The 21,523-nt window shown below is 43.0% G+C and overlaps 1 protein-coding gene across 1 annotated transcript in view; it reads left to right on the top strand.

Moving 5' to 3' along the window:
* The window catches only part of LOC143487671 (Fc receptor-like protein 5), a 20,387-nt gene extending 277 nt beyond the window's left edge, over positions 1–20,110 (top strand). The window contains exons 2-7 of the mRNA XM_076986726.1: positions 181–216; positions 9,605–9,829; positions 10,046–10,342; positions 17,880–18,164; positions 18,532–18,783; positions 19,237–20,110. Of these exons, the coding sequence (XP_076842841.1) occupies positions 181–216; positions 9,605–9,829; positions 10,046–10,342; positions 17,880–18,164; positions 18,532–18,783; positions 19,237–19,835 (1,694 nt within the window). The 3' untranslated portion in view covers positions 19,836–20,110. The remainder of the gene's footprint in view (positions 1–180; positions 217–9,604; positions 9,830–10,045; positions 10,343–17,879; positions 18,165–18,531; positions 18,784–19,236) is intronic.
* The last annotated feature ends 1,413 nt before the right edge of the window (positions 20,111–21,523 follow it).

Below are 21,523 nucleotides of genomic sequence, written 5' to 3'. Positions count from 1 at the left end.
AATCCTGTATTGTGTTTTCAAATCTAATGTGATGAGATCAGAACATTTGGCTTTTACTCAAATGTTTGTGTGTGTGATGGCAGCTTGTTCTGTTGTCTTTGAGGGAGAGAGATGTAGATACTGGGTCACTTATGCATGTTTTTGAATGCTAACTAATGTACAATATATATTTTGTTATAGTGTTCATGGCTTTCGTAAGAGCAGAGCAATTAAAAGGTATGTACACACACACACACACACAAACACACACACACACGCACGCGCACACACACGCACGCACGCACGCACACGCACGCGCACAAATATTCATGTTCAGTCTGCGAGTAAAGATGTACACTACTGTTCAAAAGTTTGGGGTCGCTTAGAAATGTTCTTATTTTTGAAAGAAAAGCAGTTTTTTTTTCAATTTAGCTAACATTAAATGCATCAAAAATACACTCTTTACATTATTAATGTGGTAAATGAGTATTCTAGCTGTAAACATCTGGTTTTTAATGCAATATCTACATAGATGTATGGAGACCCATTTCCAACAACCATCACTCCAGTGTTCTAATGGTACATTGTGTTTGCTAACTGTGTAAGGAGGCTATTGGATATTTAGAAAACCCTTGAAAACCCTTGTGCAAGTAGGTTAGCACAGCTGAAAACATTTGCTGATTAGAGAAGCTATAAAACTGACCTTCCTTTGAGCTAGTTGAGAATCTGGAGCATTACAATTGTTGGTTCGATTAAACTCACAAAATGGCCAGAAAAAGACAACTTTCAATTCAAACTCGACAGTCTATTCTTGTTCTGAGAAATGAAGTCTATTCCATGCGAGACATTGCCAAGAAACTGAAGATTTCCTACAATGGTGTGTACTACTCCCTTCAGAGGAGAGCACAGACAGGCTCTAACCAGAGTAGAAGGAGAAGTGGAAGGCCCCGCTGCACAACTGAGCAAGAAGACAAGTACATTAGAGTCTCCAGTTTGAGAAATCGACACCTCACAGGTCCTCAACTGGCAGCTTCATTAAATAGTACCCGCAAAACGCCAGTGTCAACGTCTACAGTGAAGAGGCGACTCCGGGATGCTGGCCTTCAGGGCAGAGTGGCAAAGAAAAAGCCATATCTGAGACTGGCTAATAAAAGAAAAAGATTAATATGGGCAAAAGAACACAGACATTGGACAGAGGAAGACTGGAAAAAAGTGTTATGGACAGATGAATCAAAGTTTGAGGTGTTTGGATCACACAGACAAACATTTGTGAGACGCAGAAAAACTGAAAATATGCTGGAAGAGTGCCTGACACCATCTGTCAAACATGGTGGACGTAATGTGATGGTCTGGGGTTGCTTTGGTGCTGGTAAAGTGGGAGATTTGAACAAGGTAAAAGGGATTTTGAATAAGGAAGGCTATCACTCCATTTTGCAACACCATGCCATACCCTGTGGACAGCGCTTGATTGGAGCCAATTTCATCCTGCAGCAGGACAATGACCCAAAGCACACCTCCAAATTATGCACAAACTATTTAGAGAAGAAGCAGGCAGCTGGTGTTTTATCGTTAATGGAGTGGCCAGCGCTGTCACCAGATCTCAACTGCTGTTGTGGGAGCAGCTTGACCGTATGGTACGAAAAAAGTGCCCATTAACCCAATCAAACTTGTGGGAGCGGCTTCTGGAAGCATGGGGTGAAATTTCTCCAGATTACCTCAGCAAATTAACAGCTAGAATGCCAAAGGTCTGCAATGCTGTAATTGCTGCTAAGGGAGCATTCTTTGACGAAAGCAAAGTTTAAATTAGAAAATTATTTCAAATAAAAAAAAAAAACATTACTTCTACCTTGTCAAAGTCTGGACTATATTTCTATTCATTTTGCAACTCATTTGATAAATAAAAGTATGAGATTTCAGGGAAAACACAAAATTGTCTAGGTGACCCCAAACTTTTGAACGGTAGTGTAGGTCAATCTCAAACACAATCAATACAATTTGACTCGTCGATTCCTCCCCTTTAAGTTTGCTATCTCCTGCTTAACTGCAAGACTAATTATTGTTTCAGTACGGCTCTTCCAATGCCTGCTGTTTCTGTGATAAAATGTCTACTGACATCAATTCACGTTCAATTAAATTCATATATACATTTTACAAACACTGCTTCCACAAAAATTTGAAGAAGCTAACTCATCATTCATGTTGATATTTACATATACAGAAAGTGCTGACGCTAAACCCAGTGTTCCTGATCAGAACGCTTGCAGGCTCACAGCCCAGTGTCTCAGGAGTGTCTCTCACAGCTCAGTGTCTCAGGAGTGTCTCTCTCAGCTCAGCGTCTCAGAAGTGTCTCTCACAGCTCAGTGTCTCAGAAGTGTCTCTCACAGCTCAGTGTCTTAGTAGTGTCTCTCACAGCTCAGCGTCTCAGGAGTGTCTCACAGCTCAGTGTCTCAGATGCGTCTCTCACAGCCCAGTGTCTCAGATGCGTCTCTCACAGCTCAGTGTCTCAGGAGTGTCTCTCAGTTCAGCATCACATGAGTGTCTCTCACAGCTCAGTATCTCAGGAGTGTCTCTCACGGCCCAGTATCTCAGGAGCATCTCACAGCTCAGCATCATTGGAGTGTCTCTCACAGCTCAGTGTCTCTGATACACTTCTGTTCATTCAGGACACTTTCCATCAACTACTTTTTAAATAAGTTATTAAGTAATTTAAATTATTTAGGTATTTAGAACATGGGCAATATTTGCATTTTCTTGGCCCTTTAGACTTAAGACTCCTAAAAATGTTTATCAACACTGGACTCTTTTAGGGATATTATCCACACCAGTATTACCTAAAGCACATCACATGATCATTACATTCATAAGGGTCAAAAGATCATAAGATCATTATATTCATGGTGTTTTCCGTTAGTTGTATCAAAGTTTGCATGCACTTAAAAAAGAAAAACGGAGAGAGATATATAGTGGAGCCTCTCTTAAATAGGTCTAACCTCAGTGCGGGTCAAACCAGAGAGAGAGATAAATATAGCGGGCCTCTCTTTAATAGGTCTAACCTCAGTGCGGGTCAAACCAGAGAGAGAGATAGATGGATGGCTGATCAGGGTATGTAAGCAACTGGATACCACGTACTTTAGACACACCCTTTCTTCCGTCAAAGCAAACTTGTTCAGCGTGTTGCCAGTGGTATTGCCACCTGCTGGTTCAGCCTACAATAATTTTGCAATATACAAATTTAAATAAGTTTATATGAGAATTATTTATTCTCTGACAAGCCGCCACTGGTTAACAGTGAATTCTTAATTGAGACAGTGAGGGACCTTAAATCATCCTGTCACAGTTAGCCCCTCCCCCAGCTGTCATTCATGTATGTTTTGTTTATGTAGCCATGTGGTCCTGTCATTTGTAGTCCCTCCTCGTATTTTGTAACCCAGTCCTCTCGTTATTGTAATCACGCGTTGCTCCTTCATCTTGTCTATTTAAACCCTGTGTTTGGTCTTTTGTGTGGCTGGTTTGTGAGCCCTGTTCGATATCGTGATTGTTGTGTCTTCTTATGGTCTGTTCTTTGTAGTTCATTATGTCTATTCGTGTTGGCTATGTTCAATGTACGGACTCTTTAATGGATTTGACCGGCACATGTTTATTCAACCCTGATTATGGAATGCCCTTCAATAAATCTCAGTCCTCTCAGCGTTTGTGTCCGCCCTATCGCTCCATGACACACGTTACACATCCAACGGCCCATTTACGACCTTCCTGAAGAATGTGTTTCACTCAATAGCAGATGACATACTTCAGATAGTAAACACTTCACTCCAACCGGGTGTTTTTACTAGGGTTGCAGCGGTAACCGGTTTCACGGTATACCACGGTATTAAAATGCACGGTTATCATACCGTGTGCGTTTGCTTATTACCGGTAAAAAGCAAGCCAGCGGAGAAACTGACCCGCGCATGCGCAACTCCGCTCCGGTTCAGCTACTCAGCACACAGCAGTGAGAATGGCAGAAAGTGCATCAGACTTAACACATTTTTTAACAAAAAAAAAAGCTAAACTAAAATCAGTGGCGAAAATGACGTAATCGCGGTGGCTCCGCCCGTGCGCGAGGGTCTCGCGCGCTGTCGATTCGCGAGGTCGTGCACCTCTCGAATTTTGTAACTTTGCGCGCGCTGCGCCTCAGCGCAATGAACAAAGTCATGTTTGCAGGATTCATACACGTTTAAAAGGTGGAATTAAAACACTTGTACGTCACTTTAAAGGTCCGTTTCAATATTTCCCAGCACCTTAAACTTAATTAAGTTAAATATTTATACATATACTCGAAATAATTCGCTTTTTCATCACATTATTTAATGGTTGTTTATTTCCAAAACGCCCAATCTTAACGTCTTCACGTTCTCTCATGTTTCGTCCTGGAATTAAAAGAGGCTCGTATTTGTTAACGTAAGACAAAAGAACTGTGTGGAGTCGCGTGCTACGGTCACTAGTGAAAGTATAAACCTAGCTTTTTATGGTCCTTGCTTTCACTGGATGTGAAAGACGCTATTAATTTACATGCGTTCAAATTCTAACGTACCTGTTTTTCATATGTTAAAACCAGACTCGGGGTGAAAGCCTTAAAATAGAAATCTCTATTGTGATGATATCAGAAATAAATCCTCTCTTCCTGCAGTATCTGGTTATATTCCAACTTGGCAGTACAACGGACGTTTACAACAGTTGTTGATCAGACACTGACCCAGGCTCAGTTTATCAGATATTAAATAATTTAAACTTAAATAATTGTACTGAAATCCATGATTTAGGTTTCTCTAATTTTGCAGTATTTATATAAACATGTGTACAGCTTATTTTTTTAAAGGACACATTTTGTATACAATAGTTCCAGGTTTCTACAATAAATAGTTAATTGAACAAAAATAACTTGTTGTAATTTCTTTAAGGGTCGGTGTATCTTTTAATAATATACAAACTAACTGTGATACCGCGGTATTTTCTGAGACGGTTATCATACCGTGAAAATCTCATACCGTTGCAACCCTAGTTTTTACTAATGCACTGAAAACTGTAGTGGTGAAGTCTCTGTTATAAAAGAAAACATTGGAGGCAACTGTGTAAATAATTACAGACCATCTCAAATAATTACAGACCCACCTCACATACTTACAGGCCCACCTCACATAATTACAGACCATCTCAAATAATTACAGACCCATCTCAAATAATTACAGATCCATCTCAAATAATTCGACTCATCTCAAATAATTACAGACCCATCTCACATAATTACAGACCCATCTCAAATAATTACAGACCCATCTCACATCTACCATTTACTGGGAAAATACACTCACTGTACCTTTATCAGGTACACCTGTCCAACTGCTTATTAACGCTAATGTTGAATCAGCCGATCACATGGCAGCAACTCAATGCATTTAGTCATGTAGTCATGGCCAAGACGATCTGCTGCAGTTCAAACCGAGCATCAGAATGGGGAAGAAAGGTGATTTAAGTGACTTTGAATGTGGCGTGGTTGTTTGTGCCAGACGGGCTGGTCTGAGTATTTCAGAAACTGCTGGGATTTTCATGCACAAGCACCAGAGAAGAAAAAGGTCAGAAAAAGAGAAAATATCGAGCGAGCAGCAGTTCTGTGGGCAAAATTGCCTTGTTGAGGCCAGATGTCAGAGGAGAATGGCCAGACTGGTTCTAGCTGATAGAAAGGCAACAGTAACTCAAATAACCAGTTGTTACAACCGAGGCATGCAGAAGAGCATCTCTGAACACACAACATGTTGAACCTTGAGGTGGATGGGCTACAGCAGCAGAAGACCACACCAGGTGCCACTCCGGTCAGCTAAGAACAGGAAACTGAGGCTACAATTCACACAGGCTCACCAAAATTGGACAATAGAATATTGGAAAAATGTTGCCTGGTCCGAAGAATCTCGCTTTCTGCTGTGACATTCAGGTGTTAGGGTCAGAATTTGGCATCAACAACATGAAAGCATGGATCCAACCTGCCTTGTATCAATGATTCAGGCTGGTAGTGGTGGTGCAATGGTAGGGGGGATATTTCCCTGGCACAATTTGTTACGCATTGGTTTGCGAACCTGCATACAATGCATGAAATATTTAACAGGAGAAGAACCCAAACGCCAGTCACAAAATAAACTGTGAACTGAAACCTCGGCCAAAAGCAATGTGGGAAAAGCGCAAAAACAAAACCTCTGTGAAAAGGAAGCAAGAAGGAAACTCTAAACAGAGAGCGAAACTAAGAGATCACGGCCTACTCAACGCAAGAGAAACAAAAGAAAAGAAACAAACTAAAGACGCCAGGGGAAGTAACTGGCTATCAACCACTATGGGGAGCAAACAAAAACCCTTCCCAAAATAACAAACAAAACTGGATAGAGAAATAACAGTTTAGGAAAATTTGAGAATGGCCAGAAGTGGTGAAGAGGTGAGGGTACTTGGAAAACGACAGGGAAACAACAGAGCAAGGTAAATACAACGAGGAAGCACGAGAATACAACGAGAGGCTGAATACGTGTGGAGGTGGAAACAATCAACTCAGCAACGAGACTCTGCAGCAGTCCTCCTAACATAGGAAGGAGGACATCGACAGGTCATCACTACTGATTGCGCGTTTGAGAGTGAGTACGTGAGCGAGTGCTGGTTCATGAGCCTCTCCGGGGTCAGCCCTGACACACTTTGAGCTCATTAGTATCAATTGAGCATCGTGTCAACGCCACAGCCTACCTGAGTATTGTTGCTGACCATGTCCATCCCCTTATGACCACAGTGTATCCATCTTCTGATGGCTACTTCTAGCAGGATAATGCACCATGTCATAAAGCGCGAATCATCTTAGACTGGTTTTTTGAGCACGACAATGAGTTCACTGTACTCGAATGGCCCCCACAGTCACCAGATCTCAATCCAATAGAGCACCTTTGGGATGTGGTGGAACGGGAGATTTGCATGATGGATGTGGACAAATCTGCAGCACCTGCGTGATGACACAAATGATTAAAGCAGTTATGAAGGCAAAAGGGGGTCCAACCCGGGACTAAACCCACTAATAAAGTGGCCGGTGAGCGTAATTGAGAAGCTTGTGCCTCTGTGTCGTTTGTGTGTCTCTCCTCCATCCTGGAGAGAGCCAGTCTTTAGCAGCACAGGTGATCCTGAATGAGCCGCACCTGTCCATCGTTAGGGGAGGAAATTCTACCCCGTGACTCTGCCTCTCTTCCACCACAATTTATTAAAAATGAGAGGAAAAGGTGTATAATGCTTGTTTATAATGCTAGTTTATAAGTCTATAGGTTTATAGGTGCACTGACCTGCTTAATGACGTCATGTTCTTTTAGCAGCAGAGAAGTGCCATCACACAAAACAAAAAAAACATTCAGAACCCATGAAGTAGAGGCAATATAGACGTCTGCATTACAAACCATCACTCAACTTTCATAACAGCATGTATATAACTGCATGTTTCAAAAAACAGAACACACACACCACTGTAGCCCTAACCCTAATGCTAACCCTAACCCTGACCCTTGGGTGACCTTGACCCTGACCCTGAGGACTGGAGACTGTTGTGTGATTAGAGACACTTCATGTAGCTCACATCCCCCTCCCTAGAAAACCCGACTGTTTCTCCATCTACTCAACTCAATTTATGCACAGGCCTCTGTGTTTGACATTTAAGACACATAATGGTCCAATATAACTGGGCATAACAGTCCATCACAATCACTTCACCTTACCCCAACACTAACCCTAACTCTAACCCCAACACTAACTCTAACTCTAACACTAACTCTAACTCTAACTCTTCACTCAGCAGAAAACTACAGGCTGGATCACCCACCTCAGTGGGTGGGAGGAGGTGCTAAACTCTAGAACAGGGAATAGCACGGAGGAATTCTGGGGTTCCAGAGAACGTTAAATACACTGCTCAAAATAATGAAGGGAACACTTAAACAACACAATATAACTCCAAGTCAACCACACTTCTGTGAAACCAACCTGTTCAGTTAGGAAGCAACACTGATTGTGAATCAATTTCACCTGCTGTTGTGCAAATGGAATAGACAACAGGTAGAAATGAGAGGCAATTAGCAAGAACCCCCCTATAAAGGAGTGGTTCTGCAGGTGGGGACCACAGACCACTTCTCAGTACCTATGCTTTCTGGCTGATGTTTTGGTCACTTTTGAATGTTGGTGGTCCTTTCACACTCGTGGTAGCATGAGACGGACTCTACAACCCACACAAGTGGCTCAGGTAGTGCAGCTCATCCAGGATGGCACATCAATGCGAGCTGTGGCAAGAAGGTTTGCTGTGTCTGTCAGCATAGTGTCCAGAGGCTGGAGGCGCTACCAGGAGACAGGCCAGTACACCAGGAGACGTGGAGGAGGCCGTAGGAGGGCAACAACCCAGCAGCAGGACCGCTACCTCCGCCTTTGTGCAAGAAGGAACAGGAGGAGCAGTGCCAGAGCCCTGCAAAATGACCCCCAGCAGGCCACAAATGTTCATGTGTCTACACAAACGGTTAGAAACCGACTCCATGAGGATGGTATGAGGGCCCGACGTCCACAGATGGGGGGTTGTGCTCACAGCCCAACACCGTGCAGGACGCTTGGCATTTGCCAGAGAACACCAGGATTGGCAAATTCGCCACTGGCGCCTTGTGCTCTTCACAGATGAAAGCAGGTTCACACTGAGCACGTGACAGACGTGACAGAGTCTGGAGACACTATGTAGAGCGATCTGCTGCCTGCAACATCCTTCAGCATGACCGGTTTGGCAGTGGGTTAGTAATGGTGTGGGGTGTCATTTCTTTGGCGGGCCGCACAACCCTCCATGTGCTCACCAGAGGTAGCCTGACTGCCATTAGGTACCGAGATGAGATCCTCAGACCCCTTGTGAGACCATATGCTGGTGCGGTTGGCCCTGGGTTCCTCCTAATGCAGGACAATGCTAGACCTCATGTGGCTGGAGTGTGTCAGCAGTTCCTGCAAGATGAAGGCATTGAAGCTATGGACTGGCCCGCCCATTCCCCAGACCTGAATCCGATTGAGCACATCTGGGACATCATGTCTTGCTCCATCCACCAACGTCACGTTGCACCACAGACTGTCCAGGAGTTGGCAGATGCTTTAGTCCAGGTCTGGGAGGAGATCCCTCAGGAGACCATCCGCCACCTCATCAGGAGCATGCCCAGGCGTTGTAGGGAGGTCATACAGGCACGTGGAGGCCACACACAATACTGAGCCTCATTTTGACTTGTTTTAAGAACATTACATCAAAGTTGGATCAGCCTGTAGTGTGTTTTTCCAGTTTAATTTTGTGTGTGGCTCCAAATCCAGGCCTCCATTGGGTAATAAATTTGATTTCCATTGATGATTTTTGGGTGATTTTGTTGTCAACACATTCAACTTTGTACAGAACAAAGTATTCAATGAGAATATTTCATTCAGATCTAGGATGTGTTATTTGAGTGTTCCCTTTATTTTTTTGAGCAGTGTATATTGTATCTATAGGCTCTAAATGGAAAGAGGGATTTTTGCTGAGGTGACATATAACCATCAAAGACTGATATATTTCTTTCTCTCCCTCTCTCAGTTGTCAAGCACCCGGAATTCAACAAAGTGTACGTGTCTGATGACATCACTCTGCTGTGCAAGCGTGGTCGTGAAATTCTCCAGAGTGGTGTGACGTGGTCGCACGATGGCCAGACCATAAGCCACAATGCCATACTGCCCATCACCATGACGATGAATGATTCAGGGCTGTACAAATGTACAAATGGACAAATGGAGAGTAATGTTGCGAACATCACCGTGCTGAGTATGACATCACACACAATAACAGCATTTATCCTAACACAATATTCCCCAACACACCATTACTGTGTGGGAGTTAGAGAGACAGGTTCTACTTAGTCTCAGACATTTATTAAATAATGATCAAACTCACCCATCTCTGCTTCTATATGTTTTCTCCCTTTTCTCATTCTATGCTCATCTCTGTCTCTCTCTGCCTTTGTTTGTCCCTGACTGGCAGACATGGTGCCCAAAGGACTTCTCTCTAAAATAAGAAGAAAATCTGTGATTGGTCCACAAGATGCAGTGATTCTGGAACTCTATGTGGAGGAAGGGCTTCGTGATTGGTGGTGCCGACATACATTTTTACAGTTCAGTGAATACTGGCTCCCACTGCCAGAGCAAGACTGGTCCAACCAAAACCGTTCAGCCTTCATACATACCAACATCAAGGGTGCCAACAGCACCAGCACCACCTACTGGTGCATGAACATAAACACCAAGGAGCGCAGTAATGCCATCACACTCAGAGTTACAGGTAACCCCAACACTAACTCCTCTCACTAACCCCAACACTAACCCTAACCTTACGTCCAGCTCTGGTGATTCCACACTTTACATGTTTTGTGTTACCCTCATGGCCCAGCAGATGCTAAACTTCAAATGGTCACACAGCACAAGACACACTATGGTCCAAGACGGGCTGATACGGGCTATCACTACCCCATGTCGATATTTAGAGCAGAGAGTCTGATGGCTAACAAATAACACTGCATTCATTTTACATGCATCATCAAGAACAACAAGCATCAACTGAATATCCACAGAATCTAAACTATTTTAAAAATCTGACCTTTGAACCACAACTTCCCGCTGTATTTTTCTCTCGTCTCTCTCGCTGTCCGTTTTGGGAAGTTTTTATTTTCGCCTTCCAGTTTGGTGAGCCCCCCCCCCCGGCGGTTTTTGTTCCCTGTTTGTTTATCTTTATCCCCGCGTTGAGTTTCTTCCACGTTCTTTATTTTGCGCATTGTGTTTTTGCAGGCTACTTACCTCGCGTTGAGTTTTTTCCACGTCATTATTTTGCTTCTTTTCTGTTGGAGTTTTCCTTCCTGCTGCCTACACAAAGACGTTTTCTTTTATATCTTTTCCCGCGAGCGTTTTTGGCGGTGGTCTCAGTTTCTTGTTTTGTTTTGTGGTTTTGGCGTTTGGGTTTAATACAACCCTACGCGGTGTATGCGTGTTCACGTACCGCCGCATAAGACCACGTGGTTTATGCGCATTCGCGTGTCCCCGCCTAACAATGATATATAGTAATTGACTTTCAAAAGTGAGCTACAGGCCTAAAACAGGCCAGAACAAATGTTAAGCTAATTAAGCTAACAGACAAGATGATATGTTGTGTACTACCCAGTGTGTAGTGTAGTATAGAAAACAAACACCAAGGGTGACAGAAAAAAGGTTTTGAAATATATAGAAGGTTACGCAGCCTACCACAAAACACACAATACACACAAAACACACAATACACACAATACACACCAGGGCTCAAGTTTTGAATTCATTTCAGAGTGTGAGAGTCGGTGGCGAATGTAAGTTGTTGAGCGGGGGGGGATGGGGGGGGCGCTAACGTAGTTGTATTTCGCGATCGATTTTTTTTTTTTTCGCCGTGTGAAATCGGAAGTGTGGCGTGTGAAGACGGTAAAATGCGTGTGTCACACGCTCAATGCGTGAGACTTGAGAACACTGATACACACCCTGTCTAGCTAGCCAGCCATCTTAGCACACTACTCTAAACAAGCTACTCCAATGTATGGTTTCTCCACCAAAGACTTATCGAGTCTGAGGTCAGCTGAAATGCCAAGTCTTGCTGCTAATCAATCAGACATGCTACTCCATCACTGAATCCATCTGATTTTGGTTTGATCACACATGCCCTGACTTCATAAACACATCCCCACATCTCCAGAGTCACGACTCCAATGCCAGATTACGTCAATTTTGAGGCCATTCGTGTCATTCTCAAGCCCAGCCCACTTTTCCATGATGCAGAAAATTGAACAAATGAAGCGATAATTCCGGCTAGGTTCACCTTCAGTCAAATAGAAGAATGTTTCAAATAGAAGAGTGTATCTTTTTGTTCAAACTATCCCCTATCCCAGAGTTAGGTGTCTTTTATCTCAGTAATGCATCTTGATTACATTTACATGACTCGCAACCTCACAACAAATGGCGAGAGTGCCTATTCAAAACCTCATATGCCTGTTCTTATCAATATTATATATCAGCACACAACACAACATACCAACTGAAATAAAACATATGTAGTAATATAATTACTACCTATAATTACTTACAATTACTACCTGACTAGTGACTTGTTGCTTTCTTAAACCTAAACGCCCAACCCAACTTAGTCCCACAGTTAAACAAGAACACCAAATAAAATTCATTGCAGGCTCACTTTAGTACTTACACACTTTAATAAGTACAGTCCCAACATCCTCTGACTTCATAATCACAGTCTCTTTACAGCTCCAACATTCCCTTGACTCCATAAACATAGAAAACATCTGTGAAAACATCATCCAATAACAAACATTCAGTTAGTGTGAAAAACAAGTGACAAGGGGATTCAGTCCCTGAGCAAAGAGGGTCTTCCCTGGTGATCAAGACACATGCCATGTCTGTCTGTAGCATTTTCCTCTGCAAAAACAGGAAAGTAAAAAGTGCAAAATTGTCTAAAAAGCAAGCACGATGTGTCAGCCACCAAACGGCAGCCAGAACAAACATCTCAAAGCTGTGTGATGTGCACATACTTTAGCCACTGAAAGTCCTCACAGACTGAAAACACATATGTTGTCCTATTTACCTTTCGGACCAGTTAAGACACTGCTCTGATTCTATGCACTTTAACTGTTTTATTAATTATTTATTATAATTTCCAGATGCATTTTTCCCCCAAATGAAAACGCCGTCTTTCATTCTAAACCTTTCTACCATCTTGAACAATAACATAATACTAGCAAACTGTACAGACAATAGACTAGTTCAAACTCATTTTAGTTATGACACTGTCTTCACTGTCTTCAAGAGATGTTTGTTAAAAACAGCTTCAACCTAACATTACTGTTAAAGGCCTATTTTATCAAAATACTGAAAAAATAACCCTTTTGACACTGCAACCTTCTTTTAGTGGTGGGTCGTTAACTCGCTTGCAGACTGTTTTTATCTGTATATATATTAATATATATAACAGGGGCCGGCAACCTTTGAGACATGGAGTGCCAACTTAAACACGTCCAGTCAATGAGTTCGCCACTATCAACAAAAAAAATTGGAGCGGGGGGGGGGGGGGGGGGGGGTGTAGCGAGTTTAAATTGTTGATTTGGTTGTGTGGCGAGTGTAAATTGTTAGCGGAGGGGAGGTATAAATGGACACAAATTAAGTATTATATCGCGACCGATCGCCAAGTATAAACGCCTCCGCCGAGCAGAGCCTTGAGGAGCGATTTCGATTGGAGGATCGTGCTCTATTTTTTATTATTTATTTTTTTTGCTGATGCTGGTCCAGCGTGTCGCGTGCCAGTGATTATGCCTCGGCGTGCCATAGGTTGCCGACCCCTGATATATATACAGTTAACGGCCCCCCACTAGTTTCTTTACATTCAATCTGCTCATCTAGTGAGACGTATATGAATCACTCCAAAAGACCACCTCTGACCTCCACTGGCTCTACTCCTACATGCGTGAATGGAGGGACTGTGTTGGCTGGCAAATCTGCCATTTTATGTTTATTTTAGAATGGTGTCACGTCCAGCCCCTCCCTCCTGCCTGGTCCCGCCTAGCTTCCCTAGTTCCCATGGTTTCTCCCTCTGTCTGCCACACCCCTGTCTTCAGTGCCCACACCTGTGTCTCATTTCACCGTCATGTTGTCTGTGTATTTAAACCCTTCCGTTCTACACTCCTGTGTCGGTCATTGTTTGTACGTGAGTCCTCCCCGGTTTTCTTATCTCTCATGCTCTTTGGTTCTGGATCTGCCTGTTACATGTTCCTTAACCATAAACACCATAAACATGGTGGCACTTTGGTAATATACCAGGGTGTTGTTGCTCCTTAAATAGCCACCATCAGAACACCCTTAATAATAACCAATAACCAATACCCTTACCAATAACCTATACCCTTATTAATAACCAATACCCTTACCAATAACCAATAGACTATACCCTTACCAATATATGCACCCTTACCAACACGGTGGCTTGGTGGTTAGCACGTTTGCCTCTCAGCACTGGGGTCTTGGGTTCAAGTCCCTATCTGAGTGAAGTTTCCACGTTCTCCCCGTGTCTGTGTGGGTTTCATCCGGGGTCTCTGGTTTCCTCCCACAGTCCAAAAACATGGAGGTTAGGTAAATTGGCAGTCCCTGACAAATTCTCCCTGAGTGTGTGTCTGTCTCTCTCTGTACAATAAAAAGTAGTGTCTAAGTGTCTGTGCATGAATGTGTGTGCTTGTATGCCCAGTGGTGGATGGTGCTCTGCCACTAGGGTCTGTCCTCTCTCCCCTTCCTGCACCCCATTCAGTCCCCCAGGGGGCTGTGGTTCCCGGTAGAGAGTATGCTGTGTGTGATTGGCTGCTGCTTCTCGCTGGTGTATGTGTGATTGTTTGTCTGAGACTTGTACCTGTGAAGTTGTAAAGCGCCTTGGGTATTCTGAAAGGCGCTATATAAATTGAACAATCATTCATCAACCAATTACCAATACCTTTACCAATAAACCTATTGTAACATTTGACATGGGCAGGCGAGACTCAAGCCCAGGAGATGGTAGTTTTAATGAAAGCAAGTAAAACAGGAATCAATACACAGACGACTTAGGAGACGACCACTAAGCAACCCAAAAGTATCAAACACTTACAGTTAATTAAAGAACTAAATACAAGGAACACTACACTGCTAAGATACACAAACGAGAAGGAAAATTACCTAACAGACCCTCAACCTAAACACTAACACACCACAAGGGAAACACCAAAAGAACAGAACTAGAGATGAACACAGAGACGACACAACATGACAGGGCAGGAATCCAAACTGACACACATACACAAATTAGAACATGGCACCCACAAGGAAATTATACGGAGCATAGAGCGCCAACATACATGAACAGAACCAAACAAAGAATAAACCAGGTACAAGAAATACGGGAGGAATCATGGGGCAGAGTATACAACAACAAACAAGGGAAATACAAAGTAGCGTGAACACGGAGAAACACGGAACAAGCTTACAATGACAACCAGGAAGACTGAACGTAGGGTTTAAATAAGGGACTAAACAAGGGAACTAAGAACAGACTGACAGAGGTGTGTCAGGGGAACACAAGGAAAAACCAAACTTGAACACGTGGAGAAAACAAAGCAAAGACATAACAGGTCAGAGGGGGGCGGAGCTACGCATGACACCTATTAACCAATTACCAATACCCTTACCAATATCTATTAACCAATTACCAATACCCTTACCAATATCTATTAACCAATTACCAATACCCTTACCAATATCTATTAACCAATTACCAATACCCTTGCCAATATCTATTAACCAATTACCAATACCCTTACCAATATCTATTAACCAATTACCAATACCCTTACCAATAACTGGATCAAGTCTGAAGAGTTGTCTTTATTTGCAGTCCTCTTTGAAGGATTGTCATTTCCTTGGAAACTCCTTGCACTTAGCAAAATTGCAGCATGTTAATGTGAGGTTAATTTCTCCGACACAGCTCCCCAGTTGAGCTCTGCGATGTGATTTTGATGTTACCAAAGGAAAACCAGGAAGCGCAGAAATGTGGTGCACCCAGCTGGTGGCGGTGTTTATTAAACACATGTGGACTGGAGAAGCAAACTCAACTGCACCCTCGATGACCCTCACTAGAGTCAAAAGTTGGTCCAGTTTTCCAAGACCAGGATGGAACCTGCATTGTTCCTCTTGTAACTAAGATTCAACTACCGACCAGAGTCTCTTCTCCAGCACCCCGGCACAGACCTCGTCAGCGAGACTGAGGAGTTTGATGTCCCACAGTTGGAGCACACACTCAGGTCCTTTTTTTTAAAAAAAAGAGGAACTACCACCCCCAATGTCCATGTGATGTTGCAAAGACGTGTCAGCCAGGATAGTTCCACAACATCCAGAGCCTTAAGGAACTCAGGGTGGACCTCGTCCATCCCCGAAGACTCGCCACCAAGGAGTTTCACCACTACCATGGTCACCATGGCTCAAGTGATGGACAAACTCTCATCCGAGTCCCCCAGATCGTCTTCCTCTATTGAAGGCAGGATGTAGTATTCCTTCCACTGCCTAATGACATCCTCAGTCACGGTCAGCAGATCCCCAGTCTCACTGTATACAGTGTTGGTCAGGAACCGCTTTCCCCTCCCGAGTCGGTTTCCATGGCCTCACCTAGCTTCTCCCACACCTGAGTTTTTGCCTCTGCAACACTGCGAACCACTTGAAGGTCTTCTTGTTCTTCCACTTTGGGAATGTGGTGTTAGCTGACTGGAATCTCTTCCTGGCTATAAACATCTAGCAACTTAATGATCTCCTTTCTTAGTGACTAACCTAGAATCTTGAATATTTGCCTCCTAATAGATGTTTCAAGGTTGGTGTTAATGGCCTAGAGAAACAATTTTAAATTAACCAGCTATTTTATCTCAGCATTGCTGTAGTGCAAGTTGTGCAAGCACCTTATAACAATGTGATTTTCAGTCAAAGGACTAACTAGATTTGGTTCTCTGAAAAAGATCTCCAGTGCTTTATCCATACACATTTCAAATTCAGTTTTCATGAGAAATCTCCAACAGCAATAAGAACATAGGCTTCCATAACACTATTGTCAGGAACACAGTTGAAACCATGAGGGACAAGTGATAAACCAGCCCCTTAAAGATGCAACTTCAAACCAGCCCTTACAGTCAACCCTAAAACAGCCCCTAACAGACAGAACTACAAACCCAGACATTATAAACACAACCCTGAACCCAGACATTATAAACACAACCCTGAACCCAGTCATTATAAACACAACCCTGAACCCAGACCTTATAAACACAACCCTAAACCCAGACCTTATAAACACAACCCTAAACCCAGACATTATAAACACAACCCTGAATCCAGTCATTATAAACACAACCCTAAACCCAGACCTTATAAACAAAACCCTAAACCCAGACATTATAAACACAACCCTGAACCCAGACCTTATAAACACAACCCTAAACCCAGACCTTATAAACACAACCCTAAACCCAGACCTTATAAACACAACCCTAAACCCAGACCTTATAAACACAACCCTGAACCCAGACCTTATAAACACAACCCTGAACGCAGACCTTATAAACACAACCCTGAACGCAGACATTATAAACACAACCCTGAACCCAGACCTTATAAACACAACCCTAAACCCAGACCTTATAAACACAACCCTAAACCCAGACCTTATAAACACAACCCTAAACCCAGACCTTATAAACACAACCCTAAACCCAGACCTTATAAACAGAACCCTGAACCCAGACCTTATAAACACAACCCTGAACGCAGACCTTATAAACACAACCCTGAACGCAGACCTTATAAACACAACCCTGAACGCAGACATTATAAACACAACCCTGAACCCAGACATTATAAACACAGCCCTAAACCCAGACCTTATAAACACAACCCTAAACCCAGACCTTATAAACACAACCCTAAACCCAGTCATTATAAATACAACCCTAAACCCAGACCTTATAAACACAACCCTAAACCCAGACCTTATAAACACAACCCTAAACCCAGACCTTATAAACACAACCCTAAACCCAGACATTATAAACACAACCCTAAACCCAGACCTTATAAACACAGCGCTACACCAACTAACAGACGCAACTCTACACCAGCACAAAATGTAGTTATGAAAGGAGGACACATGAGAAAGCAGTCGGCTCACCACCAATGACAGATGGTATTATATCCAACACTGACTTCCCCTCCACCACGTCTCGTCTTTTTCTCAGATCGAATAGTAATGCTGCAGATGTTGGAAGATCCAGTGTTTGAGGGTGAGAATGTGAATCTGTCCTGTGAGGTTTGGGGAAATGGCCATGTGGACAGAGCCGTGTTTTACAAGGATGGAAAGATAATCCAGGAAGACAAGGGTACCACACTTGTCATCAAGAACATCAGCCACACCTCCGCTGGTCGGTACTGGTGTAACGCCACCTACAAGTTCTCCCACATCAGCAAAACTGCTCAGGACCACCGCAACGTGTACTCGGATGAACAGGTGCTCAGAATCAAAGGTAACACAACTACACCTGAACCAACACAGTCTCAAAAAACACAATCTCAACCACACCTGAACAGACATACAGTAACAACTGCACCTGAAACAACAAAATAATAAAAAAAAACATTCCACATCACAATAACATCACAAGACACAATAACATCACAAGACACACCAACACAATGACACGATAACTACAACAGAACCAATACAAATCACACAAAAACAGCAATACAGAAATAAAAACTATCAAAAAAGATGTAATGTAAAATGTAAAGCATGTAAAATGTTTAGTGCAATTGTGTTGTTGAACAAAAACCATATGTTTTGTATGTGTGTGTGTGTGTGTGTGTGTGTGTGTGTGTGTGTGTGTCCATTAGTTGGTCCTCCTGCAGCCATACTTGTTCAGGACTCTAATGGGCTGACCTGTACGTGTCCGCTGTGCGACCGTCATCAGTCCTACCGCTGGTACAGGACTCCTGTGGGCGGAGCCAGCTACACCTCCCCTGGGGCCACACTGACAGAGACCTCTCAAAATGTCAAAGCACGGAAAGATGGAGTGTACACCTGTAGAGCAATTCTGGATGAGGGCCTCTCCCGTCTGAGCAACAAGTTCACTTACACACACACAGGTACACACACCCACCCACACCAATTTCACTGTCCAGTTCACTTATATAGGTACAAACACACATACATACACACCAATCTCAGTGATCAGTTCACTTTTTGAGGTGTGTACAGACACTGATCTCCAAGGCTGGGTGGTGTGAATGGGTTAGCTTCCATCTCTTACTGAACATCCTCAAAGTTTCTCTTTTTCTGTGATTGTGTGTTTACATATAGAGTGACTGAACATACACCTCCCATTATACACACACACACACACACACACACACACACACACACACACACACACACACACACACACACACACAAACACAAACCTCCCGTTAAATCTTCACACATTACACTGCGACATACTTGCTGTGGGCTCAAATATGGCACCTTTAAATGAAAAGGACTGCAACTTCACTTTCTGTTCTGTCTCAAAAATGTGTTTCTCTCCATCTCTTTGTCTCTAGATGCACCAGATGATCTAACGTGGATGGTTGTGGTGGTGGTGGTGGTGGTGGTGGTGGTGGTGGGGTTGTGTCTCCTGCTGGTAGCATGGTATCATAAGAGGAGAAGCAACCAATTGTTGTTAGGAGAAAGAAAAGTGGCAGGGAAGGACGATGGTGCGGACGGCGGATATGAGCTGATCGACGTCCGGAAGAACAAGGGTAAAGAGAAGGATGAAGGAGAGTACGAGCTTCTCAAGGGTCCCCAGACTGAGGTGTACCACACACTGAAAGGTCAAGGTGAAGGTCAAGGTAAGGGTGAGGGTGGATATGAGACTCTCAAGGGTCCCCAGGCCCAGGTGTACCACACACTGAAAGGTCAAGGTGAAGGTCAAGGTAAGGGTGAGGGTGAGGGTGGATATGAGGCTCTCAAGGGTCCCCAGGCCCAGGTGTACCACACACTGAAAGGTCAAGGTCAGACCTCCCCGGTTGAGGTACACCACACCCCAGAGACAGCTCCACTGAAGGGGCAGGAGGGAGAGGAGGCGCAGGCTGAGGGTGGTTACGAACAGCTGCCTCTGAAAGATCCAGAATACGAGTCTATGAGGGAGACAGAAAAATGAACAGGAGAGTCTCAGCAAAGAGCTGTAGGGAGGGAAGATCAAACTGATGAGTGGGGCACAAAGAGAAAGATGAAGAGTAAAATCAGGAGCAGCGTCCCACATGTGAGAGGACGAGAGGACATGTTAGAGGACGAGAGGATGTGTTAGAGGATGAGAGGACGTGTTAGAGGACGAGAGGACGTGTGAGAGGACGTGTTAGAGGACGAGAGGACGTGTTAGAGGACATGTTAGAGGACGAGAGGACGTGTTAGAGGACGAGAGGACGTGTTAGAGGACATGTTAGAGGACGAGAGGACGTGTTAGAGGACAAGAGGACGTGTTAGAGGACGAGAGGACATGTTAGAGGACGAGAGGACATCTTGAACTGAGGACCAAGGAACCCTTTCCATGTTCTGTCATTTAATTGGGGCTTTTAGAGCCATGAGTATGAGTGTGTGCTCTGACCATCATCCTGTATTGTCATTTTGAATGTGTACCATAATGCGCTTTAGCTACTGCCGTTCCGCATCCAGTTAACCTTCAGTTAACCTTCAGTTAACCTTCAGTAATATTCAGTAAAACACGTAGAAGCTCATTGCAAGCTTGAAGTGTGCATCATGTTATTAATTCATTTACACATTCATTCATGTTTATTTGCACTATTATCAGCATTATAATGCTGAAATACATTATTCTGATTAATTTTGTAACTTTTTTCAGTAAAATAAAAAAGAGTAATGTTGTATATATAATAATGTAGAAAATAAGAGAAAAACATAGTCACTTTAGTCTGTGGCAGAATTGAAATATACCATGAAGATTATTAAGAAATTCCATATGTAAATCACAGGTGTTTAGATGGCAAACAAATTATATTTTTTGATTTACAGTTTGAATATACTGCAAATTTTTTACATTCACAATTGTGCTGCTGTCTGAGAGCAAAATCAAACAAGCACCAGGGTCATGGGGTCACTGTCCTGATTAATATACAAGTCACTCTAGACAAAAACATTTGTCAAATACTGAAAATAAAAACATTAAATGTATTTTCCTGTTAACGGTTTAAGTGAAACATTGTAACTTTTTATATGCTTAAATTCATTCTCAACTTTTGGGTTTTATTTTAAGCAGAAATAATAAAGGTTTAATTGAAGTACAAAAGTTCTATTCTGTTTATTACCACCAGAGGGTGCTACAAATTTACACACTTGAAGAGCTTCGTTACTGCATATTTCTGCCCGAGATTCCAAACATGAAGTTATAAAACTTTTTTTTGGGACTGTTTTCAGCACTTTCTCTGAGCTACTGTAACACTACTAAGGGTACTACAGCTGCTGTGACTGCATTATTTAAGCATAAATATCAACTGGTCTCGTGAACTATGTTAACAATAAATAGAACACTTCTCCAAATTTTCACTGCCATATTAAATTACTTAAATGCCTTAAATAATTGATTCTTAGCAAACTGAAAATGGCATTTTGCATGTAGAATGAAAAGTTATTAAACAAGGACTGCGTGGATGCTGGTATATTGGTACATTCTCAGGTACCACACAACAACCTCCATCATCACCCCTCCTTTAACACACCTCATCTACTTAATCAGGATCTTCTCTAGCATCTGAATATTACAGCCTTGTCTATTAGAACTAGAACTCTGCAGGATGGTAGAAATCTCAGACTGCCTCCTTGTGGACAGTGTAC

Source organism: Brachyhypopomus gauderio, unplaced genomic scaffold (assembly GCF_052324685.1).
Source record: "Brachyhypopomus gauderio isolate BG-103 unplaced genomic scaffold, BGAUD_0.2 sc49, whole genome shotgun sequence".
Classification (NCBI taxonomy): Eukaryota; Metazoa; Chordata; class Actinopteri; order Gymnotiformes; family Hypopomidae; genus Brachyhypopomus; species Brachyhypopomus gauderio.
This window is presented reverse-complemented; position numbering and strand designations above follow the sequence as displayed.